Source organism: Lasioglossum baleicum, chromosome 12 (assembly GCF_051020765.1).
Source record: "Lasioglossum baleicum chromosome 12, iyLasBale1, whole genome shotgun sequence".
Classification (NCBI taxonomy): Eukaryota; Metazoa; Arthropoda; class Insecta; order Hymenoptera; family Halictidae; genus Lasioglossum; species Lasioglossum baleicum.
The window spans coordinates 2,540,846-2,563,363 of NC_134940.1; the positions used below are offsets into that span (position 1 = coordinate 2,540,846).

Sequence of the window (22,518 nt, forward strand, 5' to 3'; positions counted from 1 at the left end):
CATTTGGCTAACAGTTTGAGCGTTTTGCCGCTAGATGGCGCTGTAAGTACGTATACGAAGCGCAAATAATTCGTGCCGAAATTAACATTGCGTCTTATGGGAAAAGCGGCACGAATCATTTGCTGCTGTAAATATCCAATATTTTTCATTTTGCATAAATAAATTATCTTTATTGTACAATACCACGGACCTATACAATACAGACAGTATTACAGAGATCGAAAAGATAGAAAAAAAGGAATAAGATAGAAATTGCGAATACATTGTCAATACAAGCTTCAAGGTACATATCATGGAAAGGTATTTACATATTAGAAATCCGACATTTTATGTTATTTACATGGTCTATTTATGATATTTGTGTATATTTTTTCCGTAGAAGCAGAAGGTGAAAAGTTGCTTTACGATAAGGTGCGGATGAGGTGTATGAGAAATTGAAAATTATTTATATAAATACCCAGACAACCAGGGCTGCACCGGGCAGCAATGTCGCGTTTTGGATCCCTGCTGCCGCGAGGCTGCACGGAAAACGGTGGGGGATTTTGCCTCACCGTAAGAGGGCAACACAGTCGCGCCAATGTTTCGAATGCCGTACGCAGCGCCATACAGGCACGTACAGGCCTTGTACTAGGGAGCAGGGGGTCTCTCGTCCCGGTAAGGTGATACAGAGCTGGTCGCGCTGATGTGGATCTTCCACATTAAGATGTCGGTAAAGTAAATGACTATTGTACAAATGTGTAGCAGCAGCAGCAGCAGTCTTTCTTTTTACTGACAAAAATTAATATTTTTATTTAAATTACATACTACATACTATCAGGTCGTTCGGAAAGTAATTTTGTTTATCGTGTAGGGATGGCAATGCTTCCGTTTGTCATTACTAGACTGCGGATCTTTCTGCAAAATAAAAAATGTCAGCGTCGATTACAGGAAATAGAAACTAAATTGAATTGAATTATTTCTTCAGGAAAGGAGAAAACGAAATGACTTTCCGAACGAGCTAATACATTAACATATTACAATAGGAGAGCTGCATAAAGTCTAAATAAAATCAATCTCATCATTTTCATACAAAGAAACATTTACCAGTTACTTTTAAGGTTCGGTAGGTGTAGAGGGTTGAAACGTCTTCGTGAAAAAAAAAAATGTGTCGTAGAAGGGAAAAGAAACTTAATTTATAATTTTCGGCTCGAGCGCGTTTCCAGCTACCCGAGTGCATCGGGCTGCCCGGGGTGTCTCGATCTCGTCGGGCGGGTTCGGAAAGAATCGGACAAGTTCGGGCGAGCGAGTTTTCGCGCTACTCGAGATTCAATTCTGCGTTCGCACGAACTTGTCCGCTTCTGTCTGACGTCTGAACGCGCTCGACGAAGTCGAGCCACTCTCGGGCCACCAGGCCACCCGATGGTGTGTCACGGATAGTCTGCGGATCTTTCTGCAAAATAAAAATTTACTATATCGATTGCAAGAAATAGAAATCAAATTGAATTGAATTGTTTCTTCAGCAAAGGAGAAAACGAAATGACTTTCCGAACGAGCCAATACATTATAACATATTACAAGGAGAGCTGCATAAAGTCTAAATAAAATCAATCTCATCACTTTCATACAAAGAAACATTTACCAGTTACTTTTAAGGTTCGGTAGGTGTAGAGTGTTGAAATTTATAATTTTCGGCTCGAGCGCGTTTCAAGCTACCCGAGTGCATCGGGCTGCCAAGGGGTTTCGAGCTGCCCGGGAGTGTCTCGATCTCGTCGGGCGGGTTCGGAAAGAATCGGACAAGTTCGGGCGAGCGAGTTTTCGCGCTACTCGAGATTCAATTCTGCGTTCGCACGAACTTGTCCGCTTCTGTCTGACGTCTGAACGCGCTCGACGAAGTCGAGCCACTCTCGGGCCACCGGGCCACCCGATGGTGTGTTACGGATAGACTGCGGATCTTTCTGCAAAATAAAAATTTACTATATCGATTGCAAGAAATAGAAATCAAATTGAATTGAATTGTTTCTTCAGCAAAGGAGAAAACGAAATGACTTTCCGAACGAGCTAATACATTAACATATTACAAGGAGAGCTGCATAAAGTCTAAATAAAATCAATCTCATCACTTTCATACAAAGAAACATTTACCAGTTACTTTTAAGGTTCGGTAGGTGTAGAGTGTTGAAATTTATAATTTTCGGCTCGAGCGCGTTTCAAGCTACCTGAGTGCATCGGGCTGCCAAGGGGTTTCGAGCTGCCCGGGAGTGTCTCGATCTCGTCGGGCGGGTTCGGAAAGAATCGGACAAGTTCGGGCGAGCGAGTTTTCGCGCTACTCGAGATTCAATTCTGCGTTCGCACGAACTTGTCCGCTTCTGTCTGACGTCTGAACGCGCTCGACGAAGTCGAGCCACTCTCGGGCCACCGGGCCACCTGATAGTGTGTCACGGATAGACTGCGGATCTTTATGCAAAATAAAAAATGTCAGCGTCGATTACAGGAAATAGAAACTAAATTGAATGTCATCTCTTCCCTTAATGATTTTAATAGAGGAGAAATCATATATTGACATCTTCAATTTAAAAAATTTTCCAACAACTATCAATTTCATCTACTCAAGTTTGCTATAAATGCATAAAGATCCGCAGTCTATTCGTGACATATCAAGCGGCCCGAGAGTGGCTCGACTTCGTCGAGTGATTTGAAAATTACAGTCAAAACGTGTTGGTCGAGGAAGTGTCGACTTCCAGCTCAATAGTAATGACCTGTCATAAATCTCCCTGTAGAGAACAGCCCCGGGAACGGCACTGAAAGAAATCGAGTCTACCGGGTTGGGTCTGCCTGGGTCTGCCTAGCCCGACCCCAGCCGCGCGCCCGTGGTCTGCCTAGCCCGACCCCAGCCGCGCGCCCGTAGTCTCAATGTGTTGACTTCGATGGCGCACGCTGCGTAGTATGTGTGACCGCTGTAATAAGTATTTCAATACAGCCGAAAATGCGTGTGAAACGAGTCCTGCCTCCTCCACTCTGATCCAATCGTCCGCGCATTCGCACCTAGACACGTCACCGTAATCCTGCCTGGGAACCTTCTTCTCAGGCTTACACCAAGTACAATGTCACCAGTTCGAATCCATGCGTGTTGGCGTCTTGCCGCCATCCCCTACAATTGCGTAGTATGTAGTGGGCGGTAACGGTATCGTATCCTAACCCACTGCTGTTCCGCTATCGCTCGTACTTACGAGGCAGTGTATTGGATCACTTGTTGGACATAGACAAATCTAAAATGTTTTTTCACTACGTGAATGAAATATGTAATTTCAGGACCGACGCTGTCGATCCTTACGTCAGAAAATGTCTGTTCCAGGGTTGTTACCTTTCACTTAAAAAGGCATCGTTGGTCAAGACTGGTTGCTAATATTATTCTCGAGGTGTAAATGGGGTTATTTAGTCGTATACAGCGTCCGTTGCCAGCTCCTTGTGACGCCAATTTTTATATCTCCATTTCTTTTGAAGGGCTCATTTTACAGTGGAAACTCCAAGGAATATAAACATATTTTGTTCAAAATTTAAATCACTGACGCACGTGGTCTGGATTGGAAAATCGTGTGCCATTTTGTTATAACTTTTGAACCAGTAGAGATACTGCAATGAAATTTTCACTAAAAATATTTAAAAAATAGTCATTTTTAACTATAGGTAATTAAATATTTTTTGCATTTTTTAAACAATAATTTTTTATAAATTTTCATTGATATTTTTGATTTAAAAAAAAATTTTTGGAATATAATCGTACATACTATTTTTTACTTTCTAAATATGTATTTTTTATATTTATGTTTCACACATGTGTAACGTTTTATGGAATACGTAAAATATAAATTTGAGAAGTCTTGTTGCAATCAACATACACAAAAAAAATTACCGTAAAGGTAAAAACGCATTACAAGCGTGTCAAAGATATTTTTTATAATAATTTATAATGATTAAAAAACGAAACGAGCCTACTACCTTATATCTTTATTTTACTAGAGGTGAGCGAAATATCAGAACGAAACAGAATTGAAAAACTTCTATTATATTTTAATACTAAAGAATTACCTCGGATGCAATATTTAACACTAAAATCTTACATTTTTCGCTATGTGAAGTCATCTGATAATAATTTGTACCAACAATATACCTCGCAAACATTCTATTACCAACTTTAATGGCTTTAAACAATAATAATTTGAGCGGGCGGAGAGGGGCGGAATTAATTTTTTCATGATTATTTAGAAGGAAGGTGTACTAAAAATATTCCAATTAATTAGAAAGCTAAACTCGGCTAAACTTTAAAGATATACCATCTTAAATGGAAAGGACTTCACAAATTTTTCTTACGGCATTGAGCATTATTATATAAATAGAGTATTTACGTTAATAAATAATAGAAAGATATGATTTTTATCACAAAAGTCTGCTCTTCAATATAAAAAAAAAAGCGAGAGATAATATTAAATAGGAACGTCAGGGCACCGCATCACAGAGAAGCAATTTTTCTCGTGAAAAATCCTCCTCTTAAAATGTCCTATTTTCAATGTTTATTGCAACTATTATATTTATTAAATTGTACTATTTTCTTCATTTCCGAGGTCTGTGAACATTTGGGAAGCAATGTTTATAGATATCGATACGAGAAAGTTCGTTTTTGGGCAGAAAGGCACACGATTTTCCAATCCAGACCACTGTGTGACGGCTCATCGAAAAAGACGTAAAAAACGAATTAGTTTAAATTTTTCGACTCCATACAGTTGATGGTCGAGGTTAAAAAAATAATTTTGCAATAGCCCAATCCTTTCCTAATAAAACCACCAAAAAAAAAGTGTAGCTCAATCGGATTTCAACGAAAATATGATTTCATGATGTTTCGTTGACAAAAAATTCGATTTTTTGGAAAATCCTGAGGTGGTAGACAAATTCTGAGACCAGATTTGAAATAAGCGTGGAAGAATGTACGGGAAATGATGTACAGCATGTTGCAAAAAAGTTTTATTGAAATTGTGCAGGTTTAACGAATTTTGTCAAGGTTAAAAAACGTTCGTACCATCATTTCCCTACTTTCCGCATATTCTGCAAAGTTAGAGCTTTAATTTAAAAAAAAATTCATCGTTCTATCTCTTTTCTATCGAAAGTTATTCGACTTTAACACAGAAACTTGCGGCGACCCGTGCAGCGACCCTTGCAGCGACCCTTGCAGCGACCCAATAGCTGCACGGGTCGCTGCAAGGGTCGCCGCCTGGATCGCGACGGAATGGCCAAAAAAGGTGTGTCACAGCTCTGACCGACCAGTCCTGAACCGCTAGAGGACTCATCAGTAAGGCGGGCCCTGCCCGAGACGCTGCGATATCGGAAGGTGGTTTAAGACTGTATATATAGAGATCGGTGACGGATCAGGTAGCAGCGAGAAAGGTCTTTCTTTGACTATCTGTCCATCTTGTGGCAAATGTAGGAAATTAGCTGCCACAAAAGAGAGCGAGTTATTATTGTCCGCTTCTGTCCGAACGCGCCCGACGAGGTCGACCACGTTCGGGCCACCCGCCCGATGTGTTACGGATAGACAGCGGGTCTTTATGCAAAATAAAAAACGTCAGCGTTGATTACAAGAAATAGAAACTCAAAAGAATGTCATCCCTTTCCTTAATGATTTTAATAACGGAGAAATCATATATTGACATTTTCAATTTTAAAAATTTTCCAACAACTATCAATTTCATCTGCTCAATTTTGCTATAAATGCATACAGATCCCAAGTCTATCCGTTACACATCGGGCGGCTCGAGAGCGGCTCGACATCGGCGAGTGATTTGAGGAGTTGGTGACAGATGAGTTGGGCATTTAATCGGTCATCCGATTGACGATTGATAATCGTTAGTCGCGATTAACGACTAAAGTAGAAATTTAATCGTTATCCTCAATTAACGATTAATAAGTATTTAATCTTATCCGCAAATATAACGATCAATCGGTATTTATTCGTTAACCACAATTAACGACTAAACGAGGATATTAATTGTTAATCGCGATTAACGATTGAAGTAGAAATTTAGTCGTCAATCGTCGATTGAATTTTTGCACAACACTGCTTAGTGATTTTATTTTTATTCTATTTTCTCGAAAATGAATAAATCCATGAATACTTTCGGCCAACTCGAGGCTACAATGAACACGACCGACGCCCGAGGGTCGAGCACTGAGGCCTGAGCCCAGAACACAATAGTAGTGCAATAAACACGGTCCGACAATCCCCCGGCCAGCCAGGTAGCTCGGCATGAAACCGCTAAGGAGCGAATGCTGAACTTAATTATTTTCCGTGCTGCCCTCACGAAAGTCACACGAGCCAATTCGTGGCGTTCTGCCGATTAAGAAAAGCCTAAACTCGACGGAATTAGGACCGTTTCTAGTGGTTTTATTCATAACGGAGTGTACACTTTCCACCTTTAAATATAAGAAATTTAAAAATATGTGCTAGGTGTCTCTTTTTATTATGTCGAGCACCCTGTATATGAGCACCAAAAACTAATTTTCATCGTTTTGTTAGTGTTTGACACGCGATTGTAAATACGTTCAAAGCATTGTGCTACCGTCTCGTCCCGTGTTATTGTCTTTACCGTTCGCGTTCAATTTGAACGATTTCTAACGAGCTCCCCAGTATGAGAGTATGGTGGGGATGCCCGCGTATTACGCGAGGACCCCGATCCGCAACAGTCGAGATTGATGACTGAGAGAGATCTCTGTTCCTCCGAAACGAGAACCGTGAGTCGTTCCTCCGAAACGACATCTCAATTGTCAGTTATTTGTACCGCGTGTTTAAAATTATTATTAAAAGTGATCTTGAAGTCGCAGAAACCCGGCTTCCCTGTTTAAACCAGTGGTTTTAATTCACCCACTTACACTTTCTCCACTACCGGACTGATCCAACCCTTCATACCTGATTTTAAACGAAGTGCTCGTGTCGTGGTAAACAGTTAGTTTGGCCGTTATAATTTAAGGAAAAACTTGTGACACCTCATATTACACGTCCGTAAAACCAACAATTTTCAAGACTTCAAGGAATTGTTTGAGATACGTTTTCTCATATTTCACTAAAGACTGCAACATATCCAAATTTGAACAAAATCCGAAACAGTAGTTCTATTTCGCATGGAAATATGGATACTCGAAAACAATTAAAAATTAAAACAATTATAAGAAACTGCGATTTAGATCAATCGTGAGCAGAAAAATTCAAAGATTCTTTTCTTTACATCTTTCAATGCCTACTATGTATATCTGGTTTATGTGTTGACCGTTTTCGATGACATTTCGGGTAATCGGATAGTGTTTTTTCATTTTCTTAGTTTTAAAAATCTTAAGCTTAATAAATATGGATTCGAAAAAATCGTTTGTCCCGCTGTTTCCAAAACCGTTGTTTAAACATGTTTAAACAATCATACTGTATTAATATTAGATATCACTGTATTTGAAAAAGTCTACAGAATCTTTTATATGGCGGGGGTAGCGAGCGCACGGTAACCCCAAGGAATCTGGTTAGACCGATTTGGTCTTTAATGTCTTTATGGTTATTACGGCTATTAACTCCTAAGGGTACGGCTGGTGGCACATTGCAGTTCGGCCATGGCACAACAAAAGCCCAAACTTCGTTTTTCAAGAGCTTTTGCTCGAAAAAGTATATTAACGGTTTCGGTGTTATTTCAGCCACTTGGCATAGTACCGTTACCGGTATTGTTCGGTATGTATATATATTTTACCGAGATTAAGTCCCTGATTTCACACAGTGAATTAAAGTTTCAAAGCGAAATGTTCAGCTCTGTACGAAGCATTAACGACATTAGATTCGAGACTAAAAGACTTGAATTTTTGGAGATGTTATGACATTTCGACGAACATTGCGCCGGACGGCGCACACGGTTTTCGCCGACATTTCACCGACTCCAGATTTGACCGGCAACAAATTTGATCGAATTGATTCAATCGATTGATGAAGTTAATGGCCATACGGTCTATCCATCTGTCACCAACTCCTCAAATCACTCGCCGATGTCGAGCCGCTCTCGAGCCGCCCGATGTGTAACGGATAGACTTGGGATCTGTATGCATTTATAGCAAAATTGAGCAGATGAAATTGATAGTTGTTGGAAAATTTTTAAAATTGAAAATGTCAATATATGATTTCTCCTTTATTAAAATCATTAAGGAAAGGGATGACATTCTTTTGAGTTTCTATTTCTTGTAATCAACGCTGACGTTTTTTATTTTGCATAAAGACCCGCTGTCTATCCGTAACACATCGGGCGGGTGGCCCGAACGTGGTCGACCTCGTCGGGCGCGTTCGGACAGAAGCGGACAATAATAACTCTCTCTCTCTTTTGTGGCAGCTAATTTCCTACATTTGCCACAAGATGGACAGATAGTCAAAGAAAGACCTTTCTCGCTGCTACCTGATCCGTCACCGATCTCTATATATACAGTCTTAAACCACCTTCCGATATCGCAGCGTCTCGGGCAGGGCCCGCCTTACTGATGAGTCCTCTAGCGGTTCAGGACTGGTCGGTCAGAGCTGTGACACACCTTTTTTGGCCATTCCGTCGCGATCCAGGCGGAGACCCTTGCAGCGACCCGTGCAGCTATTGGGTCGCTGCAAGGGTCGCTGCACGGGTCGCCGCAAGTTTCTGTGTTAAAGTCGAATAACTTTCGATAGAAAAGAGATAGAACGATGAATTTTTTTTTAAATTAAAGCTCTAACTTTGCAGAATATGCGGAAAGTAGGGAAATGATGGTACGAACGTTTTTTAACCTTGACAAAATTCGTTAAACCTGCACAATTTCAATAAAACTTTTTTGCAACATGCTGTACATCATTTCCCGTACATTCTTCCACGCTTATTTCAAATCTGGTCTCAGAATTTGTCTACCACCTCAGGATTTTCCAAAAAATCGAATTTTTTGTCAACGAAACATCATGAAATCATATTTTCGTTGAAATCCGATTGAGCTACACTTTTTTTTTGGTGGTTTTATTAGGAAAGGATTGGGCTATTGCAAAATTATTTTTTTAACCTCGACCATCAACTGTATGGAGTCGAAAAATTTAAACTAATTCGTTTTTTACGTCTTTTTCGATGAGCCGTCACACAGTGGTCTGGATTGGAAAATCGTGTGCCTTTCTGCCCAAAAACGAACTTTCTCGTATCGATATCTATAAACATTGCTTCCCAAATGTTCACAGACCTCGGAAATGAAGAAAATAGTACAATTTAATAAATATAATAGTTGCAATAAACATTGAAAATAGGACATTTTAAGAGGAGGATTTTTCACGAGAAAAATTGCTTCTCTGTGATGCGGTGCCCTGACGTTCCTATTTAATATTATCTCTCGCTTTTTTTTTTATATTGAAGAGCAGACTTTTGTGATAAAAATCATATCTTTCTATTATTTATTAACGTAAATACTCTATTTATATAATAATGCTCAATGCCGTAAGAAAAATTTGTGAAGTCCTTTCCATTTAAGATGGTATATCTTTAAAGTTTAGCCGAGTTTAGCTTTCTAATTAATTGGAATATTTTTAGTACACCTTCCTTCTAAATAATCATGAAAAAATTAATTCCGCCCCTCTCCGCCCGCTCAAATTATTATTGTTTAAAGCCATTAAAGTTGGTAATAGAATGTTTGCGAGGTATATTGTTGGTACAAATTATTATCAGATGACTTCACATAGCGAAAAATGTAAGATTTTAGTGTTAAATATTGCATCCGAGGTAATTCTTTAGTATTAAAATATAATAGAAGTTTTTCAATTCTGTTTCGTTCTGATATTTCGCTCACCTCTAGTAAAATAAAGATATAAGGTAGTAGGCTCGTTTCGTTTTTTAATCATTATAAATTATTATAAAAAATATCTTTGACACGCTTGTAATGCGTTTTTACCTTTACGGTAATTTTTTTTGTGTATGTTGATTGCAACAAGACTTCTCAAATTTATATTTTACGTATTCCATAAAACGTTACACATGTGTGAAACATAAATATAAAAAATACATATTTAGAAAGTAAAAAATAGTATGTACGATTATATTCCAAAAATTTTTTTTTAAATCAAAAATATCAATGAAAATTTATAAAAAATTATTGTTTAAAAAATGCAAAAAATATTTAATTACCTATAGTTAAAAATGACTATTTTTTAAATATTTTTAGTGAAAATTTCATTGCAGTATCTCTACTGGTTCAAAAGTTATAACAAAATGGCACACGATTTTCCAATCCAGACCACGTGCGTCAGTGATTTAAATTTTGAACAAAATATGTTTATATTCCTTGGAGTTTCCACTGTAAAATGAGCCCTTCAAAAGAAATGGAGATATAAAAATTGGCGTCACAAGGAGCTGGCAACGGACGCTGTATACGACTAAATAACCCCATTTACACCTCGAGAATAATATTAGCAACCAGTCTTGACCAACGATGCCTTTTTAAGTGAAAGGTAACAACCCTGGAACAGACATTTTCTGACGTAAGGATCGACAGCGTCGGTCCTGAAATTACATATTTCATTCACGTAGTGAAAAAACATTTTAGATTTGTCTATGTCCAACAAGTGATCCAATACACTGCCTCGTAAGTACGAGCGATAGCGGAACAGCAGTGGGTTAGGATACGATACCGTTACCGCCCACTACATACTACGCAATTGTAGGGGATGGCGGCAAGACGCCAACACGCATGGATTCGAACTGGTGACATTGTACTTGGTGTAAGCCTGAGAAGAAGGTTCCCAGGCAGGATTACGGTGACGTGTCTAGGTGCGAATGCGCGGACGATTGGATCAGAGTGGAGGAGGCAGGACTCGTTTCACACGCATTTTCGGCTGTATTGAAATACTTATTACAGCGGTCACACATACTACGCAGCGTGCGCCATCGAAGTCAACACATTGAGACTACGGGCGCGCGGCTGGGGTCGGGCTAGGCAGACCACGGGCGCGCGGCTGGGGTCGGGCTAGGCAGACCCAGGCAGACCCAACCCGGTAGACTCGATTTCTTTCAGTGCCGTTCCCGGGGCTGTTCTCTACAGGGAGATTTATGACAGGTCATTACTATTGAGCTGGAAGTCGACACTTCCTCGACCAACACGTTTTGACTGTAATTTTCAAATCACTCGACGAAGTCGAGCCACTCTCGGGCCGCTTGATATGTCACGAATAGACTGCGGATCTTTATGCATTTATAGCAAACTTGAGTAGATGAAATTGATAGTTGTTGGAAAATTTTTTAAATTGAAGATGTCAATATATGATTTCTCCTCTATTAAAATCATTAAGGGAAGAGATGACATTCAATTTAGTTTCTATTTCCTGTAATCGACGCTGACATTTTTTATTTTGCATAAAGATCCGCAGTCTATCCGTGACACACTATCAGGTGGCCCGGTGGCCCGAGAGTGGCTCGACTTCGTCGAGCGCGTTCAGACGTCAGACAGAAGCGGACAAGTTCGTGCGAACGCAGAATTGAATCTCGAGTAGCGCGAAAACTCGCTCGCCCGAACTTGTCCGATTCTTTCCGAACCCGCCCGACGAGATCGAGACACTCCCGGGCAGCTCGAAACCCCTTGGCAGCCCGATGCACTCAGGTAGCTTGAAACGCGCTCGAGCCGAAAATTATAAATTTCAACACTCTACACCTACCGAACCTTAAAAGTAACTGGTAAATGTTTCTTTGTATGAAAGTGATGAGATTGATTTTATTTAGACTTTATGCAGCTCTCCTTGTAATATGTTAATGTATTAGCTCGTTCGGAAAGTCATTTCGTTTTCTCCTTTGCTGAAGAAACAATTCAATTCAATTTGATTTCTATTTCTTGCAATCGATATAGTAAATTTTTATTTTGCAGAAAGATCCGCAGTCTATCCGTAACACACCATCGGGTGGCCCGGTGGCCCGAGAGTGGCTCGACTTCGTCGAGCGCGTTCAGACGTCAGACAGAAGCGGACAAGTTCGTGCGAACGCAGAATTGAATCTCGAGTAGCGCGAAAACTCGCTCGCCCGAACTTGTCCGATTCTTTCCGAACCCGCCCGACGAGATCGAGACACTCCCGGGCAGCTCGAAACCCCTTGGCAGCCCGATGCACTCGGGTAGCTTGAAACGCGCTCGAGCCGAAAATTATAAATTTCAACACTCTACACCTACCGAACCTTAAAAGTAACTGGTAAATGTTTCTTTGTATGAAAGTGATGAGATTGATTTTATTTAGACTTTATGCAGCTCTCCTTGTAATATGTTATAATGTATTGGCTCGTTCGGAAAGTCATTTCGTTTTCTCCTTTGCTGAAGAAACAATTCAATTCAATTTGATTTCTATTTCTTGCAATCGATATAGTAAATTTTTATTTTGCAGAAAGATCCGCAGACTATCCGTGACACACCATCGGGTGGCCTGGTGGCCCGAGAGTGGCTCGACTTCGTCGAGCGCGTTCAGACGTCAGACAGAAGCGGACAAGTTCGTGCGAACGCAGAATTGAATCTCGAGTAGCGCGAAAACTCGCTCGCCCGAACTTGTCCGATTCTTTCCGAACCCGCCCGACGAGATCGAGACACCCCGGGCAGCCCGATGCACTCGGGTAGCTGGAAACGCGCTCGAGCCGAAAATTATAAATTAAGTTTCTTTTCCCTTCTACGACACATTTTTTTTTTTCACGAAGACGTTTCAACCCTCTACACCTACCGAACCTTAAAAGTAACTGGTAAATGTTTCTTTGTATGAAAATGATGAGATTGATTTTATTTAGACTTTATGCAGCTCTCCTATTGTAATATGTTAATGTATTAGCTCGTTCGGAAAGTCATTTCGTTTTCTCCTTTCCTGAAGAAATAATTCAATTCAATTTAGTTTCTATTTCCTGTAATCGACGCTGACATTTTTTATTTTGCAGAAAGATCCGCAGTCTAGTAATGACAAACGGAAGCATTGCCATCCCTACACGATAAACAAAATTACTTTCCGAACGACCTGATAGTATGTAGTATGTAATTTAAATAAAAATATTAATTTTTGTCAGTAAAAAGAAAGACTGCTGCTGCTGCTGCTACACATTTGTACAATAGTCATTTACTTTACCGACATCTTAATGTGGAAGATCCACATCAGCGCGACCAGCTCTGTATCACCTTACCGGGACGAGAGACCCCCTGCTCCCTAGTACAAGGCCTGTACGTGCCTGTATGGCGCTGCGTACGGCATTCGAAACATTGGCGCGACTGTGTTGCCCTCTTACGGTGAGGCAAAATCCCCCACCGTTTTCCGTGCAGCCTCGCGGCAGCAGGGATCCAAAACGCGACATTGCTGCCCGGTGCAGCCCTGGTTGTCTGGGTTATTGTATCGGTAACTATATATATGCTAGCAGTATTTGAAGTATTAAATAATTACAAATTCTATTTATAGTCTATAGAAACGCTTTACAGTTTCCTTCTTTTAGGTTATATTTATTTTAGTGTTTTTTTTATTTTTACTTTTATTTCTTAATATAATCCAGTGTAATTTTTTCAATTTAGGATTTGCATAATCGAGAAACAAATTGTTCTGCGATGAATGTACGACACTTTGTGGCGATAGGTGCAGTGGGTACCTCTATTGCTTTAACTGCGTTACCTCATACTGTCTATTTAGACTCATTTAGGCAATTGAGAGCTAAATATCGGTAAGCGTTTGTTTGAAAATATTCAATGTTTCCTAATTGTTATGTAATACATATTTGTTTCAATGTATTTTCAAACTAGCATGAATCAAACGGAAGAACCGGTTAAAGAAAAGCATCGAAAAAGATTTGTACAAGTTATGGATGATCTAAAGTTATCGGACGAGGATAGGGAGCGTCTAAAGTTATTTTATGTTTATGGTTATGATATATTTTCTGCCGGAGAGTTGAGTAGAGGAAAGGGTAATGGTCTAATTGGGATTCCGATGAACTACGAATATGAAAAGGCAGAAAAAGTAGACAAATGTCAGATACTTGTACAAAATCAACCTCTCGATTATACCAAGCAAGAGGCGAACGACTTCTTAGAATCGATAGTACTTTCAGAAAATGCTCAAAAGTATGCGATCGCTCGAGAAATTTTGAAAGTAAAATACAGAAATATACAAAACGAAGTAATACTGCTTGCGATACATAGTTTTCTGACAGTTGCGTTATACGATGCGTTTAACGCGTATATCAAACTATTTAAAGAGAAAAGGCTGTACCGCTTTTTATTAGGTGCTTTTATCTATGGCGGAGGAATTTTTCTTTGGATTGCGATAAAGATTGTAAACAATTGCGAGAGAGATATTAGAATTGATAATCAGTTGCTTTTACTTGATTCCAACTATATCGAGGGTGCTAATGAATTTTATAATAAATTATTTCGTAGAAATATGGCTGTGAAATTTATTTTGGGAGATAAAAGCAAACTGTCCAAATCGTTTATGTATGAAAACTTCTTTGCATGGCACAGAGGCCTATCGATTCCTGAAAAAAAAAGTTATTTCAGTGCGAGATTACAAGAAACTGAACAAGTGTTATAATATATAGTAAAACAAGCATTTCACATAAATATATAATAGGAAAAATCATTAGAGCAATATACATAATATTATATTATTAAATTGACTTTATTCGTTAACATGTAGTAATTACATAATATATGTACATATTACGAGTACATCATCGATAATGGTTATTATCTTTATGAAATAAAATTGTATAAATTTTAAAATGAAATTATATTACAAAATATTACCTAGTTTTGATATCCTTTACGCTTTATAAACACAACGAATCTCAAGAAAGAGCACATGCACAAATCGCAGGCAATTCTTGTTAACAATAAATGTTTATTCTATCGGTGGATTTATAAATAGTTTATAAAAGTTATTAAGAACGTACCATGATTATGGATGAATAGTTCATATTTGTCCTTGTACGGTAGAAGATATACTAGAAAGCAAAATCATTATACCTTATCGCGTATCTAATCGGTAAATTATGAGAACTTTCTATCGTATATTACGTATTCTCTCTATATTTTCTTGTATATCTATATCTATATCTATTGTTCTTTATTTATAATGTTGGCGACACGGTAATTGCATTTTCCATCTAAATATTTTAGAAATAAATATGTTACTTACAAACTAATATACAAAAATACTTACACAGTGTTAAATTATATATACATTATTTTGCACTATGTAAGACCCAAAGAACCAAGCTGAAACGACAAGTAGTTTAATAGAGTTAGAATACTTCGATTTTGTTGATGTTAATATGTTTGTTGAATATATTTACCAGTGTCATCTTATCCTCTTCTTTTTTAAGTATTTTTGTTGTTTGTTCTTGGTCAAACTTGACGACTGCGGCGATCACTCTGGCTAGCACCATCGTTTCTCTTCCCATCATGTACTCGAATAAAATATTTCTAAGATACTCTATCTCTGTTGAATCTTCTAATGTGTCATGCCTTAACTTGACTATTTTCCTAAGTTCAACTAGCTCTCGCCTTTGAGCTGTTAGCGTTTGTTGGAGAGTATGAAAGGAACCGGTATTCGATTGTACCGCTGCCATTGCAACTCTTGAAGTGCTCTCTAATTCCTAAGTAAAATTATATTTCTGAATTTATTGTGTTACGATAAGAGATAACGTGAGCAAGAAATATAGCAAAATTAAATTTAATAATATATACAAAAGAGCAACATAGAAAACAGTGAAATCAGGTGAAAAGTTTACCTTGGAAGCTAAATCAGTTTCTACATCAGGCTGAAAAAATATAAATGAAAATAAAATTGAAAACTTAAAAAAATAGATAGCAACAAAAAATGAAAAATGAGAAATGATTTTCGATAAAAATATGTATTGTATTTATATATTTAGCAAGATGATTTTAACCAACCTTTCTTTCGTTTCGCCATTCTTTTGTTAATTCATTGATTTCTTCTTCGTGCTTCGCTTCCAATTTATCAGTCTTTTGTTGCACAATTGCCTTCCATTTCTTTTCAATTTCTTTAATTTCATCATTGTGTTCTTTCTTCATTAAAGAAATTTTCTCCATTACTTGATTTATATCCTTCGACTTTTGGGACATAAGGTTTTTATTTTCTAAAATTAAGTTCTCAATCTGTTCAGATTTTGCAGTCAATTCTACTTGAAAATCTTTTAATTGTTCTTTATATTGTTGAATTAAATTTGATTCGTAATTTTGTTGGTGATCTAAAAAAGATATTATATAAGAAGATAAATCATGTGATATAAAAAAAAAAGGAAATTTTAATATACCAAATCGTTTTTGCAGTGCAGCGTGCAATTCTTCATCCTTGTCTTGCAATTGAGCTTGAAATTCTTTAACTAATTGCTTTATCCTCATGCTTTGTTCTTCTTCGTGTGTTTTCAATTCTTCCCGTAATTTGTCTGTTTGATTTTTTAAGTCGTTATTCCCGATTTGCATTTGCGATTCTTTAGCTTGGAATGTTATTAACACTTCATCTAATTGTGCTTCCAACTTCTTGTTTTCTTCTTCTAGCTTCTTGTATTTTGCAACGAGGGATTCATCTGTAACTTCAACGTTACGAGCACCTTCTATCTCTTTTTGTAACGCAATATTCGATTCTTTAAGAGTTTTTGTCTCCGACTGTTTCTTAGCAATTTCTTCTCTTAACTGCTCCATAACACGTTTCGATAGCTCCAACTCTGCCGTTTCCTCTTCTGTCATCGGAGATTTTAATCTTTCGATTTCTCTTAACAATTCTGAATTTTTTGTATCTAACAATTTCAATTCTGCTACTTTTTCCTCAACTACAAATTTTAATTCATCTAAGTCTGTTACTAATCTATCTTTATCTACATTCATACTTTCTATCTCGGATAGTAATTTTACGTTCGTAGCATTTAGCGTATCAAGTTCGTGTTGTAATTCGACGTTCCTGGTATACGCTTGCTTTAAATCAGAAATCTCGGATTCTAAATCGTTTACATCGGATCGAAGTTTTGTGTTTATACAATTCACATTTTCCAATTCCGTTAATTTCTCCTTTAAAGATAATTGTATTTTAATTAATTCGTTATTTTGTGATTGAACTTCTTTTAAACTACTCTTTTCTTCGATTAAGGATTTTAGATTTAATTTCAGTTTATTATTTTCTTCTTCGACCAATGTCAGTACGGCAAGTTTTTCTTTCAACGCCTCTACGCTTGTTAGAAGTTCTTTATTTTTTTCTTCTATTTTATCGCTACTCTTTAACGTTAACTTTAATTCAGACATCTCCTTTTGTAGTTCCTTATTTTCCTTATCAAAACGTTCCTTAACTTCTTCGGTTTCCTTTTTATGCTTGGTTAACTCTTTAATGTGCGAATGTAATTCTTCAGTTTTAGACTGCAACTTTGTATTTAATGCTGTTATTTGCGATTTTAAGTTTTCTATATCTTTAGTTTGTTCATTTAAATTATTTCTATATAGTTCAATTTCTTTTTGTAATTGCTTACCATCATTCAGTAACTGTTGATTTTCTTTCTCATAATCAGAAATTGTTTCTTTCATCTTTTCATTAGATTCATTTAATTCTTGATTCAGTTTGAGAAATTCATTTTGTTTATCTTTTAGATTTTTATTTTCTAAAGTGACTTCGTTTTGGATCAATTTCAACTGTTCTAATTCCGCAATAATCGTCAAGTTATTACTTTTTAGTTCTAACATTTGGCAGTTTTCAGATTTCAGCGTATCCGTTACTTTCTCCAATGTGTTTAATTGATCAATTAATTTAGTATTTTCAGTTTTCATTTCATTAATTTGATCATTTAATTGTTGTATCGTGGCATCTTGTTCTTCCTTAATAGGAAGAACTAGTTCTTTTAACTTTTTTAGTTGGTCTGTTTTCGTTGCCACCGTCTTTTCTAATGTTTTATGGGTATTTGTAAGTTCGGCGATTTGATTCTCTTGTTCTTCGATTAATTTTACATTACTCTCTTTTTCGGTATTTAAGTTTTCTATAAAATCTTCTTTACTTCTTAACGCTTTGTTAAAACTACTTATTTCTTTATCCTTTTCGGTTAAATTATTTTTCAAGCATTGTATTTCTGCTTGTAAAGATTTTGCGTCGTCTTCTAATTTATGACAATTTAAACTTTCAGATTTCAACGACGCAATAGTTTCAGTCGCTCGATTATAATTCTGCTTCAAGTCTTCCAATTCTTTCGTGTCGTTAGTTACTCGTCGAAGCTGTTCTTTTAGATCAACGACTTCGTTAGACAGCGATTGATTTGCACAGTTGACCCGATTGAATTCTTCGTATAAAGACTCATACTTTATTTTCAATGACTGTAGTTCTTCGGATAAGTCTTTAAAATGTTCTAACTGAGAACGAAGTTGATCGATTTTAGTAGTAAGTTCCGAATTCTTCAATTCGAGTTGATTACGCTGCTCGAGAACTAACAACATTTCATTAAGCTGTTCTTTACATGTTCCCAAATCTACTTCCAAACTACATTTAAGAGATAAAGTGTCTTTTAGTTCTGTCTGTAATTCGACATTTTTTTGTTTGAGATCTTCTAGTTCTTGAATTTTAGTTTGTACAATTTCTATTTCATCATTTTGAATAGCACCAAGTACATTTTTCAGATTGGAGAGTTCATCGTTAACCTGTGCAAAATGCTCCGTTACATTATTTTTAATATACATTCTATCTTCTTGTAATTTGTCAACAAAATTCTTATAATTTACAATATTTTTAATTAGAAGAGATTTTTCTTGGCGCAGTAACTCGGCATTGGAACCGTCAACTTGAAGTTTATTTCTGAGATCGGAGATAGTCGATTTACAGGATTTAAGCTCGCTGTATACTCCAAGTAATTCAGTATTTTTATTTTCCAATTCCTCATTTAATCTATTTAGTTCTGAAATGTTCTGTACTTTCTCTTTCAGAGCTTTTATTTCTTGGTCCTGGACATGTGCCGTTTCTTTCGCTTTATCCATCCATGTCGAGTATTCCTGGATTTTAAGGCTATAATTTTCGCATACTCTATCCCTGTCTATCAAAGCAGCTCTCATGTTGTTCAATTCTTCGTCGAGGGTTTGAATTATTCCTTGTTGCTTTTCAATTCTCATTTGCGCCTCCTTCTTTTTGTCTTCGAAAATAATTTTCTGAGCGTCCTGTTCGCTTTTCAACTCTTTACAGTAAACTTTACAACTCGATAGTTCCGTGACCAACTTTTCTTTTTCATCTCGGTATTCTCCGGTAAGTTTTTGTAATTTACCTAATTTTTGTTTCGCTTCATGTAATTCATTTTCCTTTTCCTCTAATTTAGACCTGAATTCTTCTAGTATGCCGTTGCCATCTGTCTCCGATGTTTTCTGTGGCATATTTTCATTTTCAGATTTTTCTAACAATTTCGAAGATTCCTTGTTACCGTCGATGCCATCGTCCGATCCTATTTTTCCTTCCAAATTAATTAATTTTTGCTGCATTTCTTGCTGCATAAGTTTTAGTGCCTCTGTTTTTCCTCTGGAGATATCTTGTACGATTTCCTTCTTTTCTGGATCCAAAATTTCAGAAGAATGGAGCAATTTCACTTTTTCCACTTCAGTTTTATATTTATTCATGGTTTCGCTTAAACTGTCTTTCGACTCTGTCATGTGTTTCAAATCCGATCTGAGCTGTTTGATCTGTTCTTCTTTATCTTCCAGTTCTCTATGTATAGAAAGTTTATTTTCAGCTAACGATATTGCAGATTCTTCTTCTCGCTTTTTCAAGATATTCATTTCTTCCGTTAGATTACTAATCTCTGTGCACGCGTCGCTTAATTCCTTCTCCTTTTTTGCGTAAGAATTTTTTAATGATTCATGATCGGTTTCTAATGTACTTTTCTCGGTTACCACTTCGATATACTTCTCTTTATTCCGTTTCAATGAATCTTTCCATTTTAAAACAACGTTTTCCAATTTTTTCAGTTTATCTTTTAGTTGCGCATTTTCTATCGACAACGCGTTCTCGTCCAAATTATTTGGCGATTCGGCGCTCAAATCAATGAGATTATCCTTTTTCTTATGATCTTCTATTTGCAGAAGTTTCACCTGGCATAGAAATAACGTTAGAATTTAAGAGTGTGCCATTCTCCTCAACTAACTCGAGCATTTCAAATATACAATCTCGATTATTGATAATAGAGAAAATGTAAAAAAAAACGTGTTTTCTTCCATTACCATTAATAATAAACATTGGTAATAAATTAGTTGTTACCTTTGTGTTTAACGTATTTATTATATGATCTTTCTCTTCGATATCGTTTCTCAACGCTTCTTCCAAATGAGCTTTCGCTTGTTGTTCCAATTGACATTGTTCCTTTAAATCAGCTATACGTCTTAACGCTTTATCCTGGGACTCCACTAAAACCGACTCTAACTTGCCTCTCACCCTCTCCAATTCTCGATAGTGCGTTGCTAGATCGGTGTACCTTCCACGATACTTATGATATTTTGTTTGTACCTTTCGGTAAGCCGAATATATTTGATCTTTCGTAATTTTATCCAATTGTGGACTTATATTCTCGTCTATTTCACTGGCGGATTGATCCATATCAGACTACGAGGATAACAAAAATAAATATGTATAGCATTCAAACTCGATCTCGATGGTTGGTACATGTTAGAGGTATGCAAGAATTTTCAAGTTCTCACGCACATCTCTGGTTTATATTACTGAAATATTTCACCTGTAAGTGATATACATTAGCAGGGCTTTCGTAAATTGGAAAAAGAGCCGAAGTGTCGCTGGTAACGCTGCTAATCGACGATCTTCTAGATATACCAATAGAATTTGACATGGGTGATATCAAATCTACATTTTGGAAACCATGTTTAGCAGGACTGTTTTTTGGAGTTTCTGTAAATTGATATTTATAGTAGTTCTCTGTGGATTATAACATAACAATTCAATGTTTACAAGTTTTATAAACTATCTACGCTAATGTATTTCGCTTCCGCTACAATGGAACTTTAATTATATACACGCGCTATCGAGAATGGTGTAGTCATCCTTATCTGCGTACACCTTTATCACCAGGAAACTGTTGCATAAGTAGGAACTCACCGTCTCCCTCTTCGGTTAAACTAAAATTGTCGTTAGATGTGGACAATTCTTGAATGGAACTGTTCGACAAAGAAGGAGATACAACAGCCTAAACATGGAAAAGATTTTGTTAGTGAAAATTCACGTCGAATTACGAATTACGAATTAGATTTTATAATGTCCACTATCGTTTCGTTCGGACGTTTCAATGTTGAGTGAAATGTCAAACCTGGGCCAATTGCTGCATGCTCGCCTGCAGCCTGGCGGGTGATTGTTTCATTTCCTCTGCGAGCTTATCCTTGAATTTTTTAAACATTTTCCCAGAATATTGCAATCTCGCGTGCCTTCAATTAAATTATACCACTTTTCATGTACGTGTTTACGTGAAATTAGGTTGGGATCTAATCGGAGGCAATAAATGTCCCACGTCGAAGGTGGTCGGAGGCATTATTCTATGATATTCGGAAAGGCATTGTCAGAGATTACGTGGATCATCGATAATTATACGTGATACTTTAATTTCTCCGGGAAAAATACGTTTCTAATGTGATATTTAAAATTTCTTGTGGAACCATGTATACGTAGGCACCAGGCACAGTTATTGCCTTAGACCTTAAACCATATACCGTATACAGTGTTCCGATCAGTTCCGATATCGTCGAGGATTTTTCGTACGATGGATGGCCGCTGGTGGCGCTTTCAGCCTCAGTAAAATTAGATTCTCGATAAAATGGGGTATCTTGAGCACCTCACAGAATTTTAAAAGATGAAATATGATTTGATTCTGAAAAATGAATGTATAACATGTGTATATTTTGTAACTTGTAGGACACGTCCTCAAGTTTTTTTGTCCGGAACAGATTGTTTCGCTATATACTTTCGCGCCAATATAACTATCTCAGGGCGCAGGGCTCCACTACCTCGTCATCATAGATACGTTACTGTTTTGACCGCGCAGCTCCACCAGCGGTCATCCATCGCTGTCCATCGCACGAAAAATCCTCGGCAATATCGGAACATTCCCTGATAGCACAGTTTGGAACTACCAGGAATAGTCCAGAGCGTGGAGTGAATTTGGAGGGCAGTATGGTTCCAGACGCCGCTTATTGGCTGCTCGGAGCAATGGTTGGAGTACATCTAGAAAGAGTGTGGAGTTGCATGCCAGTGGGCTTCCGAAAACGATTACACCCTGATAGCACAATTGACTCCACGGGGAGTGACGAAAACGCGCATAAGTTGACTCCACTTGGACAACCTGGAACCGTCTGGATGCAGCCCACGTGAAATGCAGCTTCTGCAGTCTAGCTGGAACGCCACTCTATCCTGGATTCCGCTTCCCCGCAAGATGGCAGCACGGTCGCACTGATTAATGCGGCCACAGACTTAAGATATGTACAGACTGTGCATGCTATTGTTCTGTC

At 37.5% G+C, this 22,518-nt stretch overlaps 2 protein-coding genes across 6 annotated transcripts; one reads left to right on the plus strand and one right to left on the minus strand.

The window, feature by feature from the left end:
• Window positions 1-159: 159 nt before the first annotated feature.
• Window positions 160-14,780, plus strand: LOC143214610 (transmembrane protein 177). 4 transcript variants are annotated; one of them, XM_076435876.1, is made up of 4 exons: window positions 160-300; window positions 380-411; window positions 13,558-13,703; window positions 13,783-14,780. In XM_076435876.1, the coding sequence occupies exons 3-4, from the start codon at window positions 13,591-13,593 to the stop codon at window positions 14,567-14,569; spliced, it is 900 nt and encodes a 299-aa protein (XP_076291991.1). In that variant the 5' UTR covers window positions 160-300; window positions 380-411; window positions 13,558-13,590; the 3' UTR covers window positions 14,570-14,780. The 4 variants fall into 4 exon arrangements, with proteins under 4 accessions (XP_076291991.1, XP_076291992.1, XP_076291993.1 ...); XM_076435877.1 differs by having other exon boundaries at window positions 161-283; XM_076435878.1 differs by lacking the exons at window positions 160-300; window positions 380-411 and adding an exon at window positions 13,270-13,387.
• LOC143214597 (uncharacterized) lies at window positions 14,638-22,148 on the minus strand. Of its 2 annotated transcripts, XM_076435840.1 has the most exons (10): window positions 21,327-22,148; window positions 21,119-21,206; window positions 20,742-20,911; window positions 20,270-20,611; window positions 16,317-20,103; window positions 15,934-16,250; window positions 15,771-15,800; window positions 15,333-15,635; window positions 15,200-15,255; window positions 14,638-14,981 (listed from the first exon to the last, which is right to left on the minus strand). In XM_076435840.1, the coding sequence occupies exons 1-9, from the start codon at window positions 21,411-21,413 to the stop codon at window positions 15,232-15,234; spliced, it is 5,148 nt and encodes a 1,715-aa protein (XP_076291955.1). In that variant the 5' UTR covers window positions 21,414-22,148; the 3' UTR covers window positions 14,638-14,981; window positions 15,200-15,231. The 2 variants fall into 2 exon arrangements, with proteins under 2 accessions (XP_076291955.1, XP_076291957.1); XM_076435842.1 differs by lacking the exon at window positions 15,771-15,800 and having other exon boundaries at window positions 14,638-15,255; window positions 21,327-22,147.
• Between the last annotated feature and the right edge of the window lie 370 nt (window positions 22,149-22,518).

Bases quoted from the DNA above. Each gene is read 5' to 3' on its own strand.
- LOC143214610 (XM_076435876.1), top strand. From the start codon at position 13,591: ATGAATGTACGACACTTTGTGGCGATAGGTGCAGTGGGTACCTCTATT. The intron at 13,704-13,782 runs GTAAGCGTTTGT...TTTTCAAACTAG, and splicing joins CAATTGAGAGCTAAATATCG to CATGAATCAAACGGAAGAAC.
- LOC143214597 (XM_076435840.1), bottom strand. From the start codon at position 21,413: ATGTTTAAAAAATTCAAGGATAAGCTCGCAGAGGAAATGAAACAATCA. The intron at 20,612-20,741 runs GTGAAATATTTC...TTATCCTCGTAG, and splicing joins CTAATGTATATCACTTACAG to TCTGATATGGATCAATCCGC. The intron at 15,256-15,332 runs GTAAATATATTC...TTGTCGTTTCAG, and splicing joins AAGAGGATAAGATGACACTG to CTTGGTTCTTTGGGTCTTAC.